The sequence below is a fragment of the Venturia canescens genome, chromosome 1, assembly GCF_019457755.1.
Source record: "Venturia canescens isolate UGA chromosome 1, ASM1945775v1, whole genome shotgun sequence".
In the NCBI taxonomy this organism is placed as follows: Eukaryota; Metazoa; Arthropoda; class Insecta; order Hymenoptera; family Ichneumonidae; genus Venturia; species Venturia canescens.
In genome coordinates this window covers 2,968,579-2,992,986 of record NC_057421.1, presented here as the reverse complement: position 1 = coordinate 2,992,986, position 24,408 = coordinate 2,968,579, and the positions used below count along the sequence as shown (strand labels likewise).

General features: G+C 39.6%; 3 protein-coding genes and 1 long non-coding RNA gene across 5 annotated transcripts in view; 2 read left to right on the top strand and 2 right to left on the bottom strand.

Moving 5' to 3' along the window:
- robo1 (roundabout 1) overlaps positions 1-7,622 on the top strand; it is a 285,369-nt gene extending 277,747 nt beyond the window's left edge. The window contains exons 9-11 of the mRNA XM_043416409.1: positions 39-377; positions 831-2,592; positions 3,080-7,622. Coding sequence (XP_043272344.1) covers positions 39-377; positions 831-2,592; positions 3,080-3,261 — 2,283 coding nt within the window. The 3' untranslated portion in view covers positions 3,262-7,622. The remainder of the gene's footprint in view (positions 1-38; positions 378-830; positions 2,593-3,079) is intronic.
- LOC122409125 (uncharacterized) lies at positions 208-3,205 on the bottom strand. Its single transcript, XR_006260606.1, has 3 exons — positions 3,060-3,205; positions 2,628-2,903; positions 208-339 (listed from the first exon to the last, which is right to left on the bottom strand). It is a non-coding gene; the product is annotated as an uncharacterized lncRNA (long non-coding RNA).
- Positions 7,623-8,926: 1,304 nt separating the features above from the next.
- LOC122419203 (uncharacterized) lies at positions 8,927-13,481 on the top strand. 2 transcript variants are annotated; one of them, XM_043433548.1, is made up of 6 exons: positions 8,927-9,315; positions 9,501-10,771; positions 11,057-11,209; positions 11,339-11,515; positions 11,885-12,277; positions 12,716-13,481. In XM_043433548.1, exons 2-6 carry the CDS (start codon positions 9,692-9,694, stop codon positions 13,070-13,072), a joined length of 2,160 nt encoding a protein of 719 aa, XP_043289483.1. In that variant the 5' UTR covers positions 8,927-9,315; positions 9,501-9,691; the 3' UTR covers positions 13,073-13,481. The 2 variants fall into 2 exon arrangements, with proteins under 2 accessions (XP_043289483.1, XP_043289482.1); XM_043433547.1 differs by having other exon boundaries at positions 9,467-10,771.
- A 1,381-nt stretch (positions 13,482-14,862) lies between these two features.
- 14-3-3epsilon (tyrosine 3-monooxygenase/tryptophan 5-monooxygenase activation protein epsilon) lies at positions 14,863-23,886 on the bottom strand. The gene is made up of 4 exons (XM_043433549.1): positions 22,878-23,886; positions 18,820-19,126; positions 17,822-18,165; positions 14,863-17,017 (listed from the first exon to the last, which is right to left on the bottom strand). The coding sequence occupies exons 1-4, from the start codon at positions 22,939-22,941 to the stop codon at positions 16,962-16,964; spliced, it is 771 nt and encodes a 256-aa protein (XP_043289484.1). The 5' UTR covers positions 22,942-23,886; the 3' UTR covers positions 14,863-16,961.
- Positions 23,887-24,408: the final 522 nt, after the last annotated feature.

Below are 24,408 nucleotides of genomic sequence, written 5' to 3'. Positions count from 1 at the left end.
GAACAATCATTGATAACAATATCGAACGATACTCGCAGATTCTTGGAGCAGCAGATTTGGTCGAAGGTCTTTACATCCGGTACCGAGAAATATCGGATAAACCGGAATACCAAATGGTCACGGTGCTGAACGCCGGTGCGACGAGTTACGTGTTGACGAATCTCCGGAAATTCACTCGTTACGAATTTTTTCTCGTCCCCTTCTACAAAACGATAGAAGGAAGACCGAGCAACGTAAAACTGGCGACGACACTCGAGGACGTTCCTTCCGGATCACCCGAAAACGTTCACGTTGGCATGATCAATTTGACCTCGGCCTTTGTACAGTGGGCTCCGCCACCTAAAAATGAACAAAACGGACAGCTTGTCGGTTACAAGGTAATAATTCAGTGCTTTCTTGAAACTCTAAGAAACTCCTTTCGAATACAAAACATCAAAAAACATTCCTCAATCAGCACAAATTTATGGAATCTTATGGAAAATCAATATCATAAAAATTGCGAGAAAAACTTTTTACTTTTTTTTTCATTATTCTTATTGCTTTTTGCATTTTTTTATTCCAAAGTTAATTTTGACTTCAATTCCATTTCGGCTTCAACGATTGTATTTTCAAACAAAAAGTTTATTTTTCTTCTCTTCAAATCTTGCACTATCTTTGCCTGGATTTTTGGCACAAATTTCAGCAAACGGAGAAAGAAAGTGCCGAACGTTGGAAAAACTGGTCAGCGTCTCATTAAAAATGGATAAAAAGCAATTCGTCTCCCCCCAAAGTCCCCCCAAAATCTCGTTTCTTCATCGACAGTGAGTAATAATAGTTTTTTTAAATCCCAGATCCAGATAAAGAGTAACAGCAGCAACAAAGTATTGGGTCAGATGTCACTGAACGCATCGACGACATCGGTGATAATAAACAGTTTGACGACCGGCGGTTTGTACACGGCTCGGGTGGCTGGGTTGACCCGAGCAGGTTTAGGTCCGTTCTCATCGCCGACAATATTGAACATGGACCCGGGCCAATTGACTCAATTGCCGCCGCGTACGGATCCGAGTCACGGAGGTGCATCGGTGATAACGGAAACGTGGTTTTTGGTGTTGATGATAACGATGGTGTTCACTCTGGTGGCTGGTCTCGTCGGTGCGCTTTACGTGAAGCGGCGTCAAGTGATGCGCAAGCAGTTGGGCCACCTGAATGTACCTGTTGGGACCGCGAACGACATTTGTCAGTTGAACAAGGACACTTTGTGGCTGGAGCGAGGCTGGAGACCGACGAATACGCTTCAGGGCTCGAACGACAAGGATTGCGAGACGAAGTTGTTGAACAACCAGCAAATGCTTGCCCCTGGAATCGTCAGTATGGCAGGTTCCGAGTACGCCGAGGTGAATTTGACGACCTTCTACAACGCTAGGAAACAGCTGCAGGCGCCACCGGAGCCTTACGCGACGACGACCCTCTGCGTCGGTAACCGAAGTCCCGATTCGATGGAGACGAGTGGCCAGAAATCCAACTCCAGTGATTCCTGCCTGAAACCGGATTACTCGAATCTTGACTCAAATCAGGATCACAATCAGTCAACGATGTCCCCGAGTAGCGACAACGCCAGCAGCGTCTACACCGACGAAAACGGCGACGCTCAACAACAGCAGCAACAACAGCAGCAGCAGCAGCAGCAGCAGCAGCAACAACAGAGGAGGCCACAGTACAGAATTCCAACGGGCGAAAACGCACAGCCCAACATGCCGAACTGGTGCGACATGCTCCCACCGCCACCGGAACATCCACCGCCAGCTGGAACTTCGCTGTCGGCAAGGATGCAGCAACAAGTAGCTGCCTTCAGTCCTCACCTGGGAAAACGCAGCATCCCGAACGACCTCGACGCCGGTAATTCCACGAACTCTCAGAGCCCACCGACCCCGCCGATCAGGGTCGGAAACTCATTCGCCTCTTCACCGACCCCGTGGAACGGAGTGCCTCCGCAGATCGAACCGAATCACGTGAACCATCGCGAGCAAGGGGGACGCTACACGACTCTGCCGCCGCAAACGAACCCGCCTCCGGTTCCCTCTTTTCCTCAGGGCTTCAATCACTACGATTACAAGAACCAGGAAAACGAATACGAGAGTGGCTCCGTCATTTACGGACATCAGAACGGTCTCGCCGATGATTATCGACCCCACGACTCCGCCTACAATCGGACCAACCATCCCAACTCCCACCTCGATCACGGCACGCTCAACGACGAGGTTTATCGTCACAACGAAGAAATGTTCCGGAGCGATAATATCTACCAGCCGGAAAACGACGAGTGGGACCGGAAGTCGTGCGATTCCAACACCCACTCAGAGCTGTGCTGTTCCTGCTCCGAATCGAGCTGCCTCTACGCCGACACGATGGAATACAACAACCAATTCGGACCGAGCTGCGCTCACAATCGTGGCAGTGCTTCTAGAAATCGCAACAATCGCAGCCCCCGGAGAAGAAACAATCGGACTTCTTCACCCACCTACAGCAGCGATAGCAACTACTCTTGCATTCCTCAGAGACAGTGCGGACCAGCCAATTCACAGGAAAGGCTCAGGCACAATCGTAGCAAAGGTTAGTCCTCGTTTTCATCCTCTCTTCAATCTCACCTCAAATCCTCTCGATTCATAACTTCGTGACCGGTGATTTTTCATAAGAACCTCAACGTTCCATCCGTTTCAATCAAACTCAATTTCCCCATGTCCATCTTTCAGTTTCGTCTTTTTCGTAGTTCCAACTTTTCCGATCGTGTCAGCACGCTGCTTTCTTCCCTCCGATTTTGTCGTCTCCAAAAAGTCGTCCCGTTCGATTAAGTCTCAAACGTCAATTCGCACGTGCTGCAGTTGTCATTTCCTCCGCAAGTCCATTTCCACCGGTGACCAATTCTGAAAAAAAATATCGAGTTCGGTTACACTCTGCGCCAATATTATTCTTGCCGAAAACCTTTGACTGCTCTGTCTTAGTATCAGAAACGCGCGTTTTTCGATTCAATAAATTTCTCATCGTTGCCAACGCGACTCACTGAGAATGGAATAACTCACATTTATTTCCTTCGTGACAGACAAAGTGCCTAGTTTTCCGAGATCCGGTGGGTACGGCCAGCACAATTCGTCAGCTTCGAACACGATGAGCAGCTCGGGGAGCCAGAGATACAACAAGCTGAACAGTCTGTTCATGAATGCGAGCAACAATCCGAACGGGACGAGTGAAACGAGTCGATTGAGCGACCACCGAGACAGTTAAGTGCCACTCTGACGAAGAGAGAGGCCGAGAGAGAGAGAGAGAGAGAGAGAGAGAAGAGGAGAGCGAAAAGGATTGCGAAAGCGTGTCATCGTAGGGAGTGAGTAAAGAGGAATAAAAAAGGCGACCCCGAGTCGAGAGTCAAGTCCGAAAAGCTCAAGTGCATTGAAAGCCAGAAGCAGGAGCTTTCGAAGGAATGCATCGCGTTTCGTTGCGATCGGGAGTTATTTCTCCCCAAATAATCGAATCGCGGAATTTTATTCTCCGGGCTTTTCGAATCGACGATGACGAGTGTAGTAAAATTCGAATCGACCAGTTGCGAACCTCATCCACGTATGATCGTGGAATATTCGCCGAAAACTTCGTAGGCGCCGTCGCCAGCGAGTCCGAAGAGCCTCGAACGCGGCGAGAACGCCCGTGTCGTTCCGCACGAGCGAACAATCGACCGAGCGAAAACACAAAAACAGACAAAATAACTATCGAAAATACACGATGATCGCATTTATTTTTACGCCCCGGTTCGTTCACTCTCCGCATCGTCACGCGATAAATAACGAACCTTATTTTCGATATAACGTTCCTAACTGTTAACCGGAGAAAATTCAATTCAAACACACAAACACACTCACACGAGATAAAAAAAATAATAATAATAAGAAAGAAAAAAAAAAAGACGAAAAATCGTATGGTCGCCAACTATCGCGATTATAATCGACGTATATATTTCTTCCAGAAAACAAATATACTTACTAAATAAATAATGTTAACGATTTACGAATGCGATAATTAAGAATAGCACAGTAAGCTGTATAATCATATCAAGTGGTTTTTGTATACATTGTACAAAGTTTATAAACAAGTTTAGTCACTAGTTTTTAATTTACGTATCATTAATTATTAACATCTATATAAACATACGAATCACTGTATGTCTATATAAATAAATATATAAATATCTATTTTAGTTTACACAAACGAGTGTACCGGAAGTCGTATAGGGAAATATATTTCGTTTCCCAATGCCGTGACAAATAAAGTGAGAATGTGAATGTGACAGGCGATATTTGAAGTGTTGGGAGCACGACGATCGAGGCTTTCAAAGTTTCGAAAACGAATCTCCGATGGGTGTGTTGGCCTTTCTACGAAGCAGCTTGAATCTCGATGCGAAGTCGAAAAAATGTTTAGTTTTTGGTACGAAAACGTAAGGAGGGTTAAATTCGAAGAATGCCAGTCGAAAATTGCTGAGTAATCGAACGATATTTGTGGAAAATATCGTTCTTTTTTCGGGAACGAAACTTATTGGGTTGTTCAAACTGAGTTTAGAAATGTTCTTTCGGGATGGAGGGTTCTCGGGAATCATGAGAGAAAAAAAAAAAAAAAAAAAAGAGTTCGATCCAATCTCATGTATGAAGGTCGAGGAACAAAAATACTTGACACAAGATCGCACTGTCTGGCACGAACAAAGTTCCCTTTAATCTCTCATCTGTAGATATCTCCCTTGTGAATACAGAGTGATTAAATAAATATATTAACGAATAATGTAGAAGAGCGAAACGTGTAATGTGAGAGAGGAATGAATGGTTTATAATAATGTAAAATCTTCTGGTGCATATGGAAAAGAGAGAAAGAGCGAAGTATATAAATATATGTTTCTTAAATAAGAAACTATCGTAGTTAATCCCGCCCTGACAAGCCATATAATCGCTCAAATTCAATGTAATTATTTAAATAATAAAATAGATGACGAACTCAACTGCCTGAAAGAGGTGAATCTCACTGCTAAACGGAAATGACATTCTTCTCGTTGCTTCGAAAAAAAAGAGAATGATCCATTGATTGTGTTCAAATAGGTGAAAAAAATACGTTTTTTTTTGTGGTAAGAATGGAAAAACTGTAGTTAGAAAACTGCTGATGAATTTGGGAGAATGATGAAAAAGAATTGACTTTTTTTCCTCGAAGTGATGGGAATTTTCCGCTTTTAGAGCATCGTGTGTCTCGAGTATTAAAATATAACGTGATCAAGGACCGCATTTATGGCACAATTCTTTGTCAAAATCACTGCCAACCGTTTCTTAGAAAATCGAATACGAAGCTCATTTTTTCAGTGATTGCAATCGAGTAGAGGTCATGAGATTTGAAAATATTTTCAAAGAAGATTTTCCTCCTGAAAAATTATTCAATAAAACTACTCTCGTTCGAATACTGCGAGAGGAAAAAAAACTTTACGAAACACGTACACAGCTGCGAAACCTATTAGACACGAGAAACGTAATGGGTATTTTAACTGTACCAATAACCAGAATATAATATCGTTTAAAATCCATCCAGCAAAACTAGCACATGTAAACGTTCCACACAGAAAAAAGGTTTTCACGAGTTTTCAAATATCAACGAAAAAATCATGACCACCTCTTAAATTCGCATTTTTTTCATCTCTTTTGTTTTTTGCTCGAATAAAAATGATGAGCCAACCCTCGAGAATAAGAAGTGCGTACCGAATGTTCTTGATATAACAAAAAACTTCGAATCAGTCGAACACCAAAGACTACGGTGACTTTTATTTTCAAATGGAAATTTCAAATGATGTAATTATAGAGATAAAAATAATGCGAATATGCATAGAAGTTGGTAGAAACTCATTTTTTCGATGATCTGTGAATTGTAATAACTTTTTAGTCAAAACTCATCGAACACCGAAAAACCACAGTCTCACCGAAAAGAGTGAACGATCGCCATCTTGGCAGGCTCGAACGGGAAACGGGAATTCTTACGGAACGCTTACCAGAGCGCTAGCGCCCTCTCGAATGGAGATCAACGCATAATGTATTATTATTATCATTATTATTTCCCTGTAGAGTCGTTGGGTCGTTGATGCGATCGTGCGTTTAGTTTTGTATAATAATGACCATTATTCTTATTATTATTGTTTTTTTTATATTATAATTATTTTACAAGCGTTATACGTTAAGTATGATGACAAGTGAATCGATCCGTGAATTTGACGCCGTTACGAAAACTTGTGGTAATAGTCTGGAATGAATATAATAATAAAAAATAGCTCCAGCGTACGAAAAAACACAAACAGATCATAACACGAAACAAGAAGCCGAAGTACAGAAAAAAGCACGTATGAGAATAATAGAAATTCCCATTAAAACACCGCGAGTGTGTTAGGAATTCTACAAATTGAGCTTGGCTCTTCAGAACTTTCGATGTTAATACGAGTACACACGTTGTTGAGATTACTAATTTTAGAAGGGTATATCATAATCCGTACTTGTAGTGTCAATCCCGCCCGAATCATATGCCACGACAGCGTTGTTTTTCAGTTGACGTGCCTTGAATTTCGAACATGAATCAGCCGAGCCGCAGTGTTTTCAGTGACGAAGAAAACAAAATAAAACATCGATGACCTCCCTAATTTAATAAATCTAAGACCGAGGAGTGATAAACTAAGAAAAAAAGGTTTGATTTCAAGGCACATTTGTCTTTAGTATGCGAATAATAAGCGGGGAAAATGTGAATCAGAGACTGTGCAGTGAGAGAGAAAAAGAGAGAGAAAGCCTAGAGCCATGTAAAAGTAATCCATATCACTGTAAAAGGATTCGAGGCGTAATTTTTTTAGGTTAACTTTGTAAAGATGATGAAAAGAGAAAAGACGAGAGATTGAAAAAAAATCGAATTTATATGTGAGATGAAGAGGAAGTTGTATTTACTTACGTCACATGAATACAGCTCGCAAGCGTAATCAAAGGCTGATGAGTGTTATTATTTAATGCGATCTTTTTTTCCTCCGCCCCCTCCCACCCTTGCCCATGAAACTGTAAATATTGCGGGAGAATCGCGAGAGGAAACGTAAATGTTTTATATAGGTAATAATTTATTTATTATTGAGAGAGACTGGTACGTAAAGCGTGTCAAGATTCGTGTGATGGGCGGAAAGATTGCTAACGAAAAAAAAAAGAGGAAAGAACGATTTACGAAGTTGAAAATAAGTAAATGTTTCTGTGGTTATAACGGAAGCGCCGACGTCAATGGTAATATTACCATAAAGGAAATGATATACAAAAACATACACGAAACTGATATATATATAGATATATATACGAACAACACATCGACACTGGCCAACACACATGACTGTAGATAATTTATAACAATCGCTAATGTCGAGTACTGCGTGCGTATGGGTGTGCATGCGTATGTGTGTGGGTGTGTGCGTGCGTATACATAAATACCTGGATATTTATACGCACACGCGCATACACATGTATGCATTGAGATATATATAAATATATATATATATATATATCATGGCATATTACACTGATAACGATTAATAAAAGTAATGTTAAAAATTTCAATCTTAGACTTTCATTTCTCATTCGAATTCCCCGACCTGTAAATCTTATCTTTGAACGTTGTGTATATGAATTTGAAGAATTCGCTATCAAACTTTTTTAACTTACCGTTCGATATATTTTCGTCCTGATAATATGAAGCTTCGAAAAATCCTTTCAAACTTCACCAGGAAAAAAAGTACTTCGGGTTATTTCCAACCTCATATAGTTAACCCTCCGTTGACACACATATTTTTCCCGCACCTCCCTAGACACACATGGGTCTACAGTGTCCTACCGTATTTTCCCATCATACCTAGACTCGTTTAAAAAATCTGAAAAAATTCAGGAATGTAGTTTGATATCTATAGAACGAGAGCATGCGTTAAGAAATGGATAAAAATAATCTCTATTATTTTTATTCAATGAAAAATGATACAGAGAATGAGAAAATCATTAATTAAAGAAAAAATATATAGCATTATGAAATTCAAAAAAAAGTTTAATTATTTGGCTTACTGAAAAACGACAATTTTTACTCGAAAAATTGCTCTTTTTTCGGGAAATTTTGGTTTTAAACTTAATTATAGTCAAAATTCAACACTTTTTTGTTTCGGTTTACTATAATTTATTCATAAAAATTGAATTGATACTGCTTACGGTTACTTCGATTATATTGAAAATTTATTAGATTGAAAAGTAAAACTCAAAAAAGTTATAAAGCGGCACATTGCGATTTTTTTTTATTTGAAAGGACAACTGTGATCTTACTGAGGTTTTACATATACTGTTGCAGTAAATATATAAGGAAAAAATGAAAGAATTAAAAAATAATTTTTTTAAACCACTATACTTCCCCAGACACACATGGGTCTACAGTGCCCACTACCAACGTAAATAGCTTGGTGGCTCGCCACGAACTGTGGGCCAAGGTTGCTGATTATTGGTGCCTGAGTTCCTCCAATACAGTTTTTTAGGCAGGGATAAAACCCGAAATATGATCTAACCGTTAGGACCTACCGATTTACAGAAACAGACCGGACACCACAGACCCATGTGTGTCAACAGAGGTTAACGATAATATAATGTAGAAAAGTGTCAATATTTTCTCTGCATGCTCTCCGCGCAAACCGCGGTAGAAAAGTGCGGGCTTAACAAGTTCCTTGCTTACCGAATGCAAACGACGACGAACATGCTACTTGCGGTCGGCAACGTTGTGATCTCTATCGCATCATGGCGCTAATTTTAATATCGTTGCGCTGTTGTTTCATCAGTATATACAATAACTGACAGCTAATATCTGTTCATCGAAACTTCTTTCAACATAGTTCTTCGATAGATTACGTACCCTTTACCCTTCCTCTGGATCCTTGCTCTGCATGCTCTGGATCTGAAGCCCTTTGTTTAGCCCGAACCTCGGTGTTTACGTTCTTACAATTCGCGTGAAATACAGAAATATATACATCTTCGGAAATGTACCGGCAATTCTATTCGTGTTTACAAATACTGGACGTTCTGTCCTCTGACTATTTGAAGATCGAGTACATCTCTCGTTGGACTAACTTGCACAAATATCCGTATCATTTTCATCCAAACTTTCGTTGATTATCCAGTCAATGTTTGATGGAAACTTTGCCTCAGTTAAAAGTGCGTAGAGAAATAAATTTTGGATGGTGTCACAACAGGAAAGAAACGTAAACTTTTCCTAGTGGAACAGGTAAAAAATTTTCAACAAACTTTTTCTTCCGAATATTTTCGAATTTCCGTTTATTCTGCTGAAGAATTTATTTATTTTTTCAACTATATCTAATCCATTAGGCCAATCCATCGCAAGTTTTCAATTACATTTTTTCCTGTTTTGCTGCTAGTTTGAGTGAAATATTCAAATAAGCCCTATTGCAGTTCTCTATTCCATGGAGAATAGAAAAATGTCAAATGGCAAAGCTATACCATACTAGAAGCCATAAGGATGTGGGTTTTTCCTCCAAAAATATTAAATTTGAAACAAGTCCTGCAAGGAGTTTTGGAAAGTTGAGCACAGATTCCAGAGAGAAAACCCAAATATTCAACGGAAAGAAACCCATGAATCTACGATGCAATCACAACAGAGCTTGATTTGCAAAGTCGAAGATATTACCAAGTCGATTGACCGGGAATATCCCAATCCCAATAACCGTTCTCCAGAGTCAGTGCTTTTGGAATGGCAATCAGGAGAATTATCATGTTGCCAAGATCTAAGCCCAAAAATAGTATCAAGGATGCCAAAGGTACGACTGAATTTGGATCTCCCTGAACCAACCTTGGATGAAAATGACTCGGATCGCACAAATTCAATAACAGAGAAAAAAGAACAGGTTTTCCAAATGCCTGAAAAGGAATTCCAGACTTTGGAAAATACGAAATTAAAGAGTGAGATCATCAACAATTATGCGCTGGATAAAACAATTTCTATTGAAAGAGTTTTTGATATAACTCTAGAAAAGACAAAGGAGCTTCCTAAAGAAGCTTCTGCACTTTGTGTCACCCCAAAAAATGATGTTTTCCATTGCGAAGAAGCATTTCTGGGTTTTGAAGCTTCGAGTGATTCTGTATCATTAGAACTGCCATTAAATTGTTCCATGGAGTTTGCAGAGGAAGCTTTTCCCCCTAAACAATCTGAGACGAAAGATTATTTCAAAACACCAGAAATTCTATCTGAAAGAACTGGAAAAAATTGTAGGATTTCTGCGTCAAGTGTCGACGAAGATGCTTTAGCAAAACATTTCCAGTACACTGACTTTCCTCGCTACAGACCCATTGTGTCTTCTATGAAAAGAAAAGAAATTTTGAGCACTTGCTCACAAACGAAGAATGGAAAGTCTGAAAAAGAAAATATGAAAACAACCAAACGTAAATGTTCCGACAATTCAAATCCACATGGGGACAAATCTGCTGATCTCTTTTCCTCGGAATCACCACCGATCAAAAGAAATCGGCCTGCTCGGAAACTCGAAGAATTTGAAGGACCTCGACTGATACCTCAACCCGCTAAAATTCATAAACCTCTTGCTGCTTCAACGCTTTGTCTAAATGATGAAAACTCCCTTGAGAATGCAAAAAATCTCTGGGACGAACTATCAGAAAATCTTTTGTCGGCTGAATCAGCATTGAATTTGGACTATAAAATGGTGAAAGTTAGTACAGCAAAATAGAAGTATTTTATAAATCTGACTACTTTTCATGACCTTCAATTCAACAATTTGCCAAGCATCAAAATGATTTTTCTTACTTTTCACTTTCGTGATCTTTCCCAAATTTGATTTTTAAAATGTAGTATTTTTTTCACATAAGATGTTTCGTAATACAATATTGAAAACGCAAAAAAGTTAAATCGATTGTTTCAGTTTCCAACTCCAAATAAACTTTCGCAATACTAAAAAATTGAAATGCCCTTAATGTTTTGTTTCATATTTTCACAGACAGAATCGTATGTGAGGATGGACAAGACAACGGATAAAAATGAATTTACGAAAAACGCTCTTTCATCAAGTGGAGATACGAAAACTTTATACGCAAAGCTCACTGCATTTTATCAATGGATTACGAAAAAAATTATACTTATTCTGCAAAAGGTAATTAATTTGATTTCTCGATAGGTCTGAAAGCGAGTCAAACATTCTGTAACCAGAATTCAAAATATTAATCTTGACTTATCATATTTTATTTTTTAATATTTTGTTAACCTTTTTGATGTTTGACAGAGCTACGAGGCAATTCGTTCTATTCTCGTTTCGTCTTTAACATCATCTCACTCGAACTTGGCATCACAACCGGACAAAGAATTGACGCAAGTTATGTCAGCGATACGTTCAGAAAACGAGCGTATACTCTCGATTCTTGTCGAGAAAGTCAATCACCTGTCGAACGAACTTGTTCAGGTCTGTTAAAGTAAACTTGACTTAAAAAAGTATTCGCGAGAATATTCAATCTTAATGCATTGAATCAGCATTGAGCAATTGAGCATCGAAGAGAAATTGATTACAAAAAGTACCGATTACGATCCTAATATTTTGAATTATTCTGTTTTTATTCAATTATCGATCCGGTCGAGTCGAGATTTTTTTTACTTTCTTTAGTGTAAACCCTTTCAAGTTCGAAGAATACTTTACAGAAATTAATGGCCTCAAAAACACGAATGATAAGATCATCAGAAGTATTTGATTGAATAGAAAATTTGTTCAGATAAAATAAACTTTCCAAACGTACTTTTATGTGTGAGAATAAAATGATAAAATTTTGCAAAACAGGTTCGTCTCAGCAACGAGACAAATTTGGAATCGCTGAGGACCGAAATAAGAGAGCTGAGAGGTTTGAGCAGCAAACTTGCGGACAACAACGAAGTATTAACGAAGGAGTTTACAAGTTTCGTTGAGGGACGTGACAAATCGACACCGATAACGAGTACCAAATTTGCACCGATGTTTGCACCTCCACCTCCACCTCCTCCACCGCCGCCTCCTCCTCCACCGCCACTACCATCTTCCAAACCGAACATCCCAACAACGCCGAACAGCAGCAGGAAAAAAGCGATTCGTACTCCAACAAGGAAGTGCTCGACACCTTTATCCAATAGCAGGCCACCAATTACGGTTGAGGATCTTCTCAAAGTAACACTTAAAAAAGCTCCTCAGAATAACAAGGTAAAACTTTAAAACGTCAAATTCTCGTTACCGGACACCCGGAAGCAAAATCTGATCAAATATTTGTTTTCTGTACGGAATTCGAATTTGTCATTTTTCCATTTGGGGATTTTGATATTCCAAATACTACACAAATTAGAGGAAAAATAGAATCTCTTGAATTGCTGAAGATTTTCCGAGAATTTTCATCATTTCGAGTTTGCCTTTTGACCTAAACAATAAATGAGAATAGCCAAGTAATAACGCTTTAAAAGTTTCAATGTCACAAAACGAATATAATTACAATCGAATTAATTGCGGAAGAAAAAATTTGCAAATTTATTTCGAAGCACAAGAGTCAACAACGAATGATTTTTTGAACAACTTTAAATCTGATTGATTTGTTTGAGATTCTTCCCACCCTCATTCGTGTTGAAAACGAAAATTGTTTTCATTTAGGAAAATATAAAACCATCTATGAGGGCGCTGCAAGGGCCCGTAGTTTCATTGGACATGCTTCGAAACGTGAAATTGAAGTCCACGAGGAGAGTATCGAACGACCAAGGTTCAAGGTCGCCGAGGCGAGCGCACTCTCTGAAGAATCGTCCGATACCAAGTATGAGTATTTCCCCGATAATGGCGGGTGGAACGGTGAGTCCTCTGAGTAGAATTTTGCGACAAGTAGAGAGTAATCCAAGGAGAGCATCGAAGAGAAGATTACCAAGTCCGACGAGAAGCGAGAACAACGTGACACGAGAATATCCATGGGCAAATGAGGAGCCGAGGCACAAAGTGTCGCGTTCTATAATCGCATAATTTCATTATCCTTGGAAGTAAATTTTGCTGGTGGATGGATCGATGCCGAACGGTCGTACTAAAAAAAAAGTCAAGAGCTGGTGATAGAGATAAAAATACAAATATACGTGGGAATTGAAAAAAACGATAACCAGCGTAATAAGTCAGCGCTTCGGTTGTTACCAGTCTCCAAGACGGAAAAGATTCATGGGAGATTCTATATTTGTACATTAACAAGAATTATTTATTTCATACTTGTTCTTTATTCTTTTATGTCACGAATGAAAGTTTGACTATTATTTTACTCTGAGCTGGTACGACGGGTCATGACTTATTAATAAATTCGAAAAATGATGAAAAAATACCTGAAAATCATTATATATTTATATATTCTGTCGACAATAAAAGAACACTGACACGCCAAACACGACGTACAGAGTTGTAATCAGTTTATTTTTCTTCGAGTATTTCAGCACGTTTCTTCAATTTTACAGAAAAAAATGGCATTCTTTTTGTTTTTTTTTGTGGATTTTGTTTTCATTTTTTAAAATTCTAATACAAAGCGAACGTGAAATTCGGTCGAAATTAGCTAATGTTTCTTTTACTTTGTTGAAACTCGTCTCGTTTCGCACTTGTATTCATCATTTCAATAAAGAACACGAACTACTCTCTCTTCAATTGTTTTTGCGCGTTGAGAGTTAGATTCCTCCGAAAATGCAACTCACGTTCAATATCGTTAATATTTTTTCGATTCTATGGAATCTTACTCGCGTTAATTCGCTCCTTTCGCAGGGGGCCCTTCCTCGTGGGATTTTACATTTTGTTCAACCTTCATTGTCAGCCTTTCGTTATTTTTCCACTTCCTCTCTATTGCAAAAGTTAAATCTTCATTATTTTTCGTTTTTCTTTTCTCTTTAATTTCTACTCAACTCCTTACAATATTTTATTACCTTGTTATTCTTACTTACGGTATTATCAATATTACTTTAATGTTATTCTTTGTAATATATTCATAACATGATTATCAATATTAGTGATATAATACTTAAATGCCAGGGGCACGTCGCACACGCCGCGGTATACTTCTGTCATCGTATAAGTATTTTCAATTTCAAATGTCAGTTTTCCTTGCTTTTCTTTTCATCGTCTTTTACAATCAACCTTAAAACTCTACACCTTACAATTCAGTCGTTCTCTTATTTCCGGGCTTGAGAAGAAATGCATGAAAAATGAAAACAAAATCCGCAACGAAAAATTAGTTTTCAGCCCAATAATTTTATCACTTCGCTTCCTATATTTCGAGCTCCAAACGACAAAAACCTATGAGCCGTTGCATGAATATTGATAAGAGAGAGAGGAAGAGAGAAAATAAGCAAGTCATCGTTGTTCAGCGAACGAGTAGCAATCTCTCCGGTAATCGATTAGTTGGAGAAAAAAATGATAAAAGATTCCATCCAGATGACTTGACGAGAGAACAGATGAAGTAAAAATTAAAACTGTTCAAATACGATAAACAATTTTCGCCCTCATATTCAATTCCACGATTTGGCATGCGATTCTAAGAAAGCAAACTCGGAAATCAAATCTTCAGCTAATATTCGTGAGGTGAATCTAAAAAAAAATCTGACATACCGAAATACAGAAATTCTGTTATAGTTCAATTATGTATATTATATAATCATATAATTGAAGAGTGAGAGACGAGTATCGAGGCCTAAAGGGTAGCACTAAAGGAAGAAGAGTGAGAAACAAAAAAAGATTGAACATAAGAACGAGAATAGAAGAGAAAATTAGTTAAAAAAAACCCAGGGTACAGAGAGCCATTTATTCTGTCATTTTTGTTTTTTTTTCTTCATTTTCTTCATACCACATCTACCGGATACAGTTCACATAAGTGGACATATGCAAACGTACATTCACAATTACAAGCTACCTAGCTCCCTAGGTTTATTTCATAATCATTTGTTTTTTCCTTTTCTCGTGTGTTTCAATGTCCCCTTTTTGCTTTGTTATACGGTATGAATGCGGGAGCGGCTAAATTGGCTTCTCTTCAGCGATGAGCAAACGATTTTAATTGTTCTGCACGATCGTGTTATGCCCTGAATTGTAATTCGATTTGATTTTATATTCAATTTCTGCTTTGTTTTTCTCGTTTGAATTCTCCGGAGCTCCGTGACAATTCATTCGTTCGTGAGGAAGGAGAGTTGCTCTCTTTTCGAAAGTAATGAAACGAGACCAGAGACACGGTACGGATCGATCGGTTGTGTATTGTTCTGTACTTTTATTTTTTTTTCATCTCCGTATAAACATCAATTTGCTTTCATAATTGTTGGAGTTTTGACATAATCCGTGAGAATTTAATGTAAATAAGTTTCTTCCTTCATTTTTCATTCTTCGACTCGAACGTTTTGTCGCGCTCGAACAATCAACTACTCGTGATATATAAATTAAATAGCCTTCTCCTCTCGTTTCGGGTGGATAAAACGTTTACGGAGAGATTGCCCCGTAGCAAGCTCTATATCTTTGATTACAGGTGCTAAGCTAACAAATACCGACGAGTTTTTTTTAAATTTTATACTTGTTTTTTTATTCTTTCTTTATTGCAATGGGTTCGAGATATTTTCTTATACACTACTTTCGTTCTTTCGATTATTTTCTTTCCTTTTCCTTTATTAAATTACTTTTCTCATTTCTCATTTCGTTCTCAACTTTGTGCCTTTTGCTGTATCAACGTTGGACGATAGCGCTCCGTTACTCACGAATTCATTATCATTTTCAACTCACTCTCACTCTTCTCTCTCTCTCTCGTATTATTTTACGAATGAATATATAAAAACAAAAGGAAAATCCGAAGGATCTCGAATGTGGTCACAGCGAAGAATCAACGAAGCGGGAGACGAAAAATTCAATAATTACATTCATTGCAGCACTGCACTCAGAAAGAATTTTTCTTCCAAAGAAATTCCACATCGAAGCTCGATAAAGCTTGCTACTGGAGTATCGACAGTTCTTAACATCGATTAGGAAAGAAAAGCTCGTTTTACAAAGAGGTGGAAAAAGCGATAAAGGTTGACAAAGTGACAAGGGTTTCCTTCCTTTTTCCATCCTGTTTTGTCATTGCTGTCGTTGTTGTTGTTGTTGCTGTTGTTAATCGCGTATTCTTTTCGGCTATCGTCCACGCAGGCACAAAACGTTAAAATATTTCGGTAATGATGAAGTGAGAGTTCAAGTGAAGGTTTGTTTGAATTTTGCTTGAATGACGAACGCAGAGCTTTGATCATTGAGGAATTTGAACATTCGGTACGAATGCGAAAAGGATTTGAACGAAACTTTCCGGTTTTTGTTTCTTTCGCCGGCTTTTATTAACCTCATTTAAAGTTGCTCGAGGGGAAAAAAGTTGGTCTGTTGTAACGCCTCTGCTAAAACTCTCCAATGAAATCACTAAACTTTCGCCGGGTGCGTGGGTTCCATTGTCGTCAAAAACTTCTGTTCGTGCCCATCGTTTATACTTCTTTTCGACATGGTATTTTAGTGATTTTTCGATCGATTGGTTGTGTTCTTTTTGTTTTATTCTGTTTATTATTCATAAGACATTCTATTTTGTTGATTCGATTTTTTTTTTTTTACTTGGAATAACCGTACATGCGTATTTCGGATTACGCGATCTCTAAAGATCCATTTCCCCTTTTCCACTCCCTCAGACTTTTATCGCGCAGCCCCTTTTCCGCTCCTCGTTCATCTTCTTCTCATATCCCACCCCGGCCACCCACCTGCTAAATCGCGTGTTTCTTTTTTGTTTTGCTTAAAAGTTATTAAGAGTTTGTTTTGTTGTTGTTGTTGTTTTTCTTTTCTTTTTTTCTTCTTCTCGTGTCTCATTTGTATGCGCAAATAACACTCACTGCAACTAGAGTTACGATACGTCCTGATCTTCCACATCCTGCGTCAACTCTTTCTGTTCACCTTCACCTGGGAACGTAAGAAATTATAATTAAGATTGAAGGATTTCGAATTTATTTATTGCTTAAAGCTTATTGAGATTCTCAGCGTTGAAGCACAATTATCTTCTAAGTGACTTTTTCTCATTATTCTCACTGCAGCTTCGAGCTGGAACAATTGTACTGATGAAAATAGATTTATTTTTTGTAATATTTATCAATCAACAATCTCTGAAGATTTAACGTTGCAAGAATGTCGAACAAAAATGAAAGATGTGCTTGTTCCAATAATCAAAATTTAATATCACGAAGTGTAACTATTGTTCCAAATAGTTGTGAATTCAGCAACTTTAAAAATAGGTGAAAAGGAGTTGAATTCTCATCGTTCGGATGCAACGTTCAATTTTTTTATTATTTTTTATTATTTTTTTTTTTATAGAGATTTGATGATTTTTGTAATGGATATCGAAACTAAATATCGACCATTTTTAACAGCTTGATAATAAAAGAACAAAACAAATTTTCTCATGCTAATTAGCATGAGTTTTGTTGCATCCGGACAACGACAACACCAATTTCTGGATTTCTGGTACCCTTGCGAGCGATGGGAAACAACGAGGAATTTAGGGTTGAACAGCGTCCGTAGGAATTGGCACGGGGTTTGATGCTTCTGGAACTGGATTTTCAGTTTCGTTGTCTAGATTTACGAAACGTTGTCACAATTAGAAAAAAAAAAATTACCGGAACGAATAACAAAATAATTACTTTGATTATTTTTCTCTTTGTTTTTGTGAATAGATGATAGAAAATAATGGCCAATATTGAATTCATGTACCATCGAGCTGCATATCCGAGGTCCATAAGGTGAGGTTGTCCCTGAGGAGCTGCATGATGAGCGTGGAATCTTTGTAGCTCTCCTCGGACAACGTATCGAGTTCAGCGATCGCATCGTCGAACGCCGCTTTCGCCAAGCGACATGCCCGATCAGGACTGTTCAATATCTCGTAATAAAAGACCGAGAAGTTGAGGGCTAATCCTAAACGAATTGGATGAGTTGGTGGTAGTTCTATCATCGCTATGTCACTCGCTTCTTTGTAAGCTATGAGCGATTTCTCAGCAGCTTCCTTCCTATAGGTACCGATCGCGAATTCCGCCAAGTAACGGTGATAATCGCCCTTCCTATAATCGTTCGGAACAGTCGAACATTCAATAATAATCAACATATATCGATGAAATATTTAAAAAAACGTTGAAAAGCTCGCATAATTGGAAGGAAACGAAAAATCTTCGTCATTATTTGCTTATCATTTGTAAAAACTATTCGTTCTTTTTACATTTCAGAAAAATGTTGTAACTTTGCGCAGAAGCGATCAGGGATGTTTAATTTCTTGTTTCCATTGACAATTTTCGTTTTTTTTTTCACTAAGTAATATTGAAATCACAACGACTTTGAGCTTTGGATTTCATGACATCTGAACATAGCGTCGAAAATTCGAATCGAAGCATTCAGGTATTACCGGTTTAATATTAATTCGTTCAAATTGTATTTCAGCATAATTGGTTTAGCCTCGAGTAAATTCGATCGTTGGTATACGTTATCGAAAAATTCAATACCATGAAAAATGGCATTGTGATTTGCTACGTTAAAATGTAGTGCACGATCATCATGCGTGCTGCAGATTATTGTGAATTATCGGATTCTCTTTGACCAATTGAGTCTACTTCCATTCCTTGAATCCCGAAAAAGTCGTTCGGTCGTACAATCAAATGATAGAACGAGAAAAAAAACGATGTAAACGATGTCGAAGATGATCATTTTCGCACGAATCTCACATTTTGTAATAGAAGACTTTGGACTCTCCGGTGGATGCGAATGGAATCAAGTGTTTGTCGAGTACACCCAGAATGTCGGCGCAAATGTCTCTGAGTTCTTTTTCAACCTGAGATCTGTACTGACGAATCATCTCGAGTTTATCTTCGGCACCCTTGTTTTCTTCCTTCTGTTCGATACTGGATATTATTCTCCAGGAAGCCCTCCTCGCTCCTATCACATTCTTGTACGCCACCGAGAGTAAATTTCTCTCCTCGACTGTGAGCTCGATACCGAGGGAGGCGACTTTTTTCATCGCCTCAACCATCTCTGAAATATTCACAATCATTTGTTAAAAATCTTTCAATCAAAGTATGAAATTTTATTAAAGAAAACAAAGTGACTGGCGAAAGCTGGTTTAATTGGTGTCCAATTTATTTTCAGCTTTCTTATCGAAATGATTTTCGTAACATTTTTCTCCTCAACCATATTATGCATCTTTTTGACTCTGTCGAATCTACTTTCAACTTCTAGCATCGTAAAAATGTTTCCTCTCTATTGAGATCTTTAAAATCCGTCATCGACGATTATTTTTCAAAACTTTTTGTCGCTCTTTCTCCATGAAAAATCAAGCATTTTAAAAATTTTGGTGCTCGAACGAAAGTCTCTTCGTTCCGGCCAAATCCATCTGGATTTCCGGCCGCTGTGAATGAGCAAATGTAGCACGAGGTGGATCAAGTGATGTGGAAATCAACGATCGTTTCCAGCAATGTGGTTTTTATTCTTTTTTCTTTTCATAAAAATAGAAAATTTCGGAAAAAATCTCTACAACGATATATTCGAATTTATATTTCAATCGGATGAGCGTAAACTCTTGCTAGAGAAAACGTGCCACTCTGTAAATGCGTGTGCTGTGATTAAATCATGTGGAATTTCAAAGTAATAATATACGCTTTGCCGAGCTCGATGAAACGTTGAATTATCCTCGTAAATACGTAATTCATTTAGAATTTCGTAATGGTTCGAGGACGAGATGAAAAATGGCGAGACTGGAGAGCGATTTTAATTTGAAATTTCGAGTTTTACTCGTGACCGAGTATACAACCAATGAAATTGATAATGAAGGAAAACGTTGATGGAATACGGCTCGGTGAAAGGCGTGATTAATGTATAAAATAAATTTTACGTAATGAGGCTGTGAATTAGTATGAAGGCAGTATAGGGTCGGTGGTTTATACAGAAACAGAGGATGGCGGGTACAGATCAATACTTTCCTTCAGCTATGACCTCCCTTCTCTCACCCCTCCCTCCCGCCCTCCTTGCAAAGCGGCACCCTCCGCCGGCACACACACTCCGTCTCTCTCGGGCTCTCGCGAACCCTCAAATTTTAAGCCCCATCCCCTTCGCGCCTATTTTTCACGCTGAGATCAAATAAATACGTGTGTGCAGACGTTTTTTTTCCTCGACATAACAGAGCCGCCGATCGTATTAGGGCGCTATTTTTATTTACATTTTCCCGTTTATTATTCGATAAACTGTCAACGGTTTTCGACGGGGATGAAAAAAAATATTGCTCCGCACTACTTTTTGGGCTCGTGTGGCAATTGCAGAAAACTCTTTTTTCATTCGTTTGTTTATTTTCATTTTTATTTTTATCTTAAATGGCGTTTAACGAGATCTCTCGTTTCCGGTACTTGGAGTTTCGAGTAGGCAGAAATAATAGCTCATTTTGAACTTCTCCGGTGGAGTGAGCTCCCCTCTCGACGAGTCGCGCTTGCTTTATTATTTGTCAACTTTTATAAAACGAATTGGTTTTTGTGTTTTCTCCTTTCCATTCGCAAATATGAAATCTCGATGACACGCCGAAGATGGCGCAGATAAATTTCACGATGTGCAACGAGATTAGACGCGGCGAAGGAAAACTTTTTTATCTCGTCATTGAACTTCGTTTATCGTAGTTTACTGACACTAAATTTAAGCAATAAACGCCTCGAATGCAACTGAGAATTACGTTTTTTCAACGTGATCAATAAAACAACAGGCTCGAGGGTGGGAGGAACGGGTAGGGGAAAAACCGTTTTTAATTCTATTTTTGGCTCTCCCAATGATGTCGACAATTATGGTTGACAAAAGCCAATGAAAAAACGTGAAAATTGGACAAGAACATGAGGGGCATAAATTTCCCGGAAAATTGTCATTCGTCGAAGGGAATTGTGAATTCGGGAAAGCGATTTCATTAATCAGGATTATCGTCCCCGACACAGAGAATCGTTCAAGGCTTTGCGAAGTTATTGCCGATTGACACGATGAAATAAAAATGTCGTCAAGTTGCAGAACCGACGAAAATTACGTCGGACCTTCAGCCGCGATTCCGTTTTATCGTTTTTTTTTGGCAGCTTGAACTTTTCAATTGAATTTCGGTGAAAATGAACGACCGTAAAGCCAGGTTTTCATTTTTTTCAATGACGCGTCATACGAAAGCCTCCAATTGGGAGTCGATGAGAAAAAAACTCTCGAAATGATTTGTTATTTCATTGGCCTGCATCACGCCAGTTTGCCACCCCGAACGTAAATTAACGATTTCGGCTTCCAACGAACGTTTCGTCTTCAATTCTCCAGAATTCGTAAAAAAATGTTTCCCAGTGATCGGAACCCGACGAGAGTCGGTACGAAGCAAACAGAGAAAAATTCGGTCAATCGGAAGAGATCGATGAAGAAACGTAACGAAAAATGATCGGGAAAGGGGATTGAGATTGACGTATGGAGAATCCGGAGGTATTTTATTGCTCTTTTACTGGTCAAATTCCGCTGAACATATCTTGGGTTCGTCTGCCTTCAAGGCCGAGGGCGAGGAGTCGGGCACACGTTACTACGTACGTAGTAAAGGAGATTTTCTATCTCTCTGTCTTACTGTGTGTCTCTCTTTCCGAGGAGGTGAGAGAGGAGTTCGTGTGGGTGTTGGTGGGTTCTATGCGTCACCCGAGTGTAAAGGAACCGAGTCGTCGAGCGGGTTATCTATTATAAAGTCGTGTGCAGGAACGGCCGGGCGAAGAGGGGGAGCCGCGGAAGGGAAGTGAAGGGAAGGGAGGGGAGGGGAGGGAGGGGAGGGAGGGGAGGGGGAAAGAGAGAGAGAAAAAAAATGAAATTGAGAGGGGGAACCTCGCGTTACACGCGAAGCACGCCTAGCAACGTTGCTCCCGTGCGAAACTGCCCCCTCCTTCGACTTTTTTCTCTCTTTTTCAAGAAGAGATGGTTCCCGTGGCTCACGGGAAGAGAAATGTATGACTGGAGAAAAGGACGGAGAAACGGCTACGAGAAGCTTCCACGCGTTTTCCGAGTGTGCTGGTACACGAAGGAAAAAAAGATCGAGACTATTTATGAATGTCCGAGGAAAAATGAAAAATGCTGGTTAGATGCGGGAGGAAATGTTTCGCGGAGAGTCGAGAAATGACACGAGGCAGGAATCCGGTAATCCCGCGGAAAATACGGGGGTACGAAATATATATATCCGAGGTTGGGTGCGTCAACGGCGATTGAGAAAGAGCGAGAGAGAGGGTAAAACCGGCTTCATTGAATTTAACGCGGCGCGCTTTTCTCACAAGTCACTTTTGACGTTTCTCAGTGCAAAACGCTCTCTTGCCGAATTGACAGGGTATGCATGCGTTATGCGTTATGAAAATGTATGGAAAATTGTTGGAGAGCGTTTGGAGAGCGAGCTAAGGATACACACGTTTGTGACGGTACCGAAAAACCCACGTAATTCGAGTCTCTCCCCCCTCCCCGGTACGCATCTACGTTGTCCAGCGGCGGAGTCTCGAGGACGAAAGGAAAAAAGGCAAAGACGAAAAATGGGATTCACGTCGAAAGAATTCGAGGCGAATGATAGTAGGATTATCGAGTTTGAAGGATCGTGGGGTTTGTTTCTTTACGATCCTGCTTCGATCTCTCTTTTTTCACTCAATCGTGGAGCCGTAGCGGACTCACGGGTTTGAGGCGATATCGCGCGTTACTCCCGCAGCACCCTGCCTTTCCCCTTGTCCGTAAAACTCCCGGAAAAAAGTGGATAGAAATATGCGCTTACCGTCATAGCGTTCAGCCTGCTCGGCCAGCTTCGCCTTGTAGACATTGTCCTCCCGTTCCGACATCCTGGATGCTCGCGGATTTCAAATGAAACACAACCGATTAAATCGTTAGAGAGAGTTTTAATCGTTTATTATTCCTCTCGGCTTCTCTCTAGCTTTTCCGTTTGCGCCGTTGTATTTCGCGAGGCGGTAACACGCTGATGATACGGGGGAAGGGGGACGACGAAATTTTTTTTTTCTTTTTCCTTTCTTTCCTGATTATAGGAGATGCACACTAACCGAGCGAGACAGACACGGAGGGGGGGGGATAGAGAGAGAGACGGGGACAAAAAGTAATTTTTTTCTTGCAAATATATATGTATATATATTTTGTTGTAACGCGTGTGTGTGCGCCACGGGCTTCTGACGATTTTAACGGACGGCTTCTCGTACGGCCGCTCGCGAGCTCACTGACCAAGATGGCGGCGCCCGCCAACAATCGAAAGCAGTTCCCCCCGGCCTGCGGCGCAGAATCGTCCAACAGAAAGAGACACCAACACCGAAAACCCCAGGGCCTAGTGGATCTCTAACAGCGCTACACTCTCCTTTGCGGCGGGTGTATTACTACGCGCGTGACGTCACACGGACGAAACGCCACCAGAGACGTGAAGAGAGAGACAGGTACGACACTGGAATTATTCAAAAAGGATGGTTCGCTTCACGAAGGGACAAATGAAAACACCAAAAAAATGGCAGAAATCAATTTTCTTCGTGCTCGATGTATTCTATGAATCGGACACTGCTCTTTTTAGATTTTCCCGGCTTATCGGTTATCCGGGTTTTTTTATTCTTGAATTTTTCCCTCGCTCAACACGAACGGATTAGACAGATTTTTCGTTTTTGTTTTTGGGATTTGAAAATGATATTTTCGTTCGATTGAATCTTCACCGAATCGGGTATTTCACTTCGAGGTTAATATAACACTACGGAACGCCTGGAGAACACTGACGCCGGTAAGGGACGAATCGAATCAGTTCCGTCTCCGTCTCTCTCCCTCGCTGGAATATCTTATGTGCAAATATATAAACACGTTTATGCATACAGGTATAACTCTCAAAGGAGTTGCGTACGGATCGAAACGCTTTCCCCGACCAATGGAACTTTAGCGGTTCACCGATTGGCTCTCATGCGCAGAAAACGCGTGAAAAAAAACATCGTTTGCAACGATAGATGGCTCTTGCGCGCTAAATTCGAAATTTATTGCTAACTTTACGGAACCAAGAAAAAATTTAAATAAAGTGTGTTCCAACGCCAAGTTTCTCCAATTTCCAATAGTTTTAAAACTGATATTCTGCATTTTTTCGTATCAACAACAACGTGGTTTTTAACAGCTATTTTTTTTTCTTTCGAAGCTCTCCGATATTCAAATTTCAAAAGTTTGTCAATAGTTTTCTGTCGTCGTTATGAAAAAGAGATTGCATAAACGAAAAAGTCCCCAACGTTCGGGCGACGCACTTACAAGAGAAAATTACTAGATTCAAATTTCGCGCC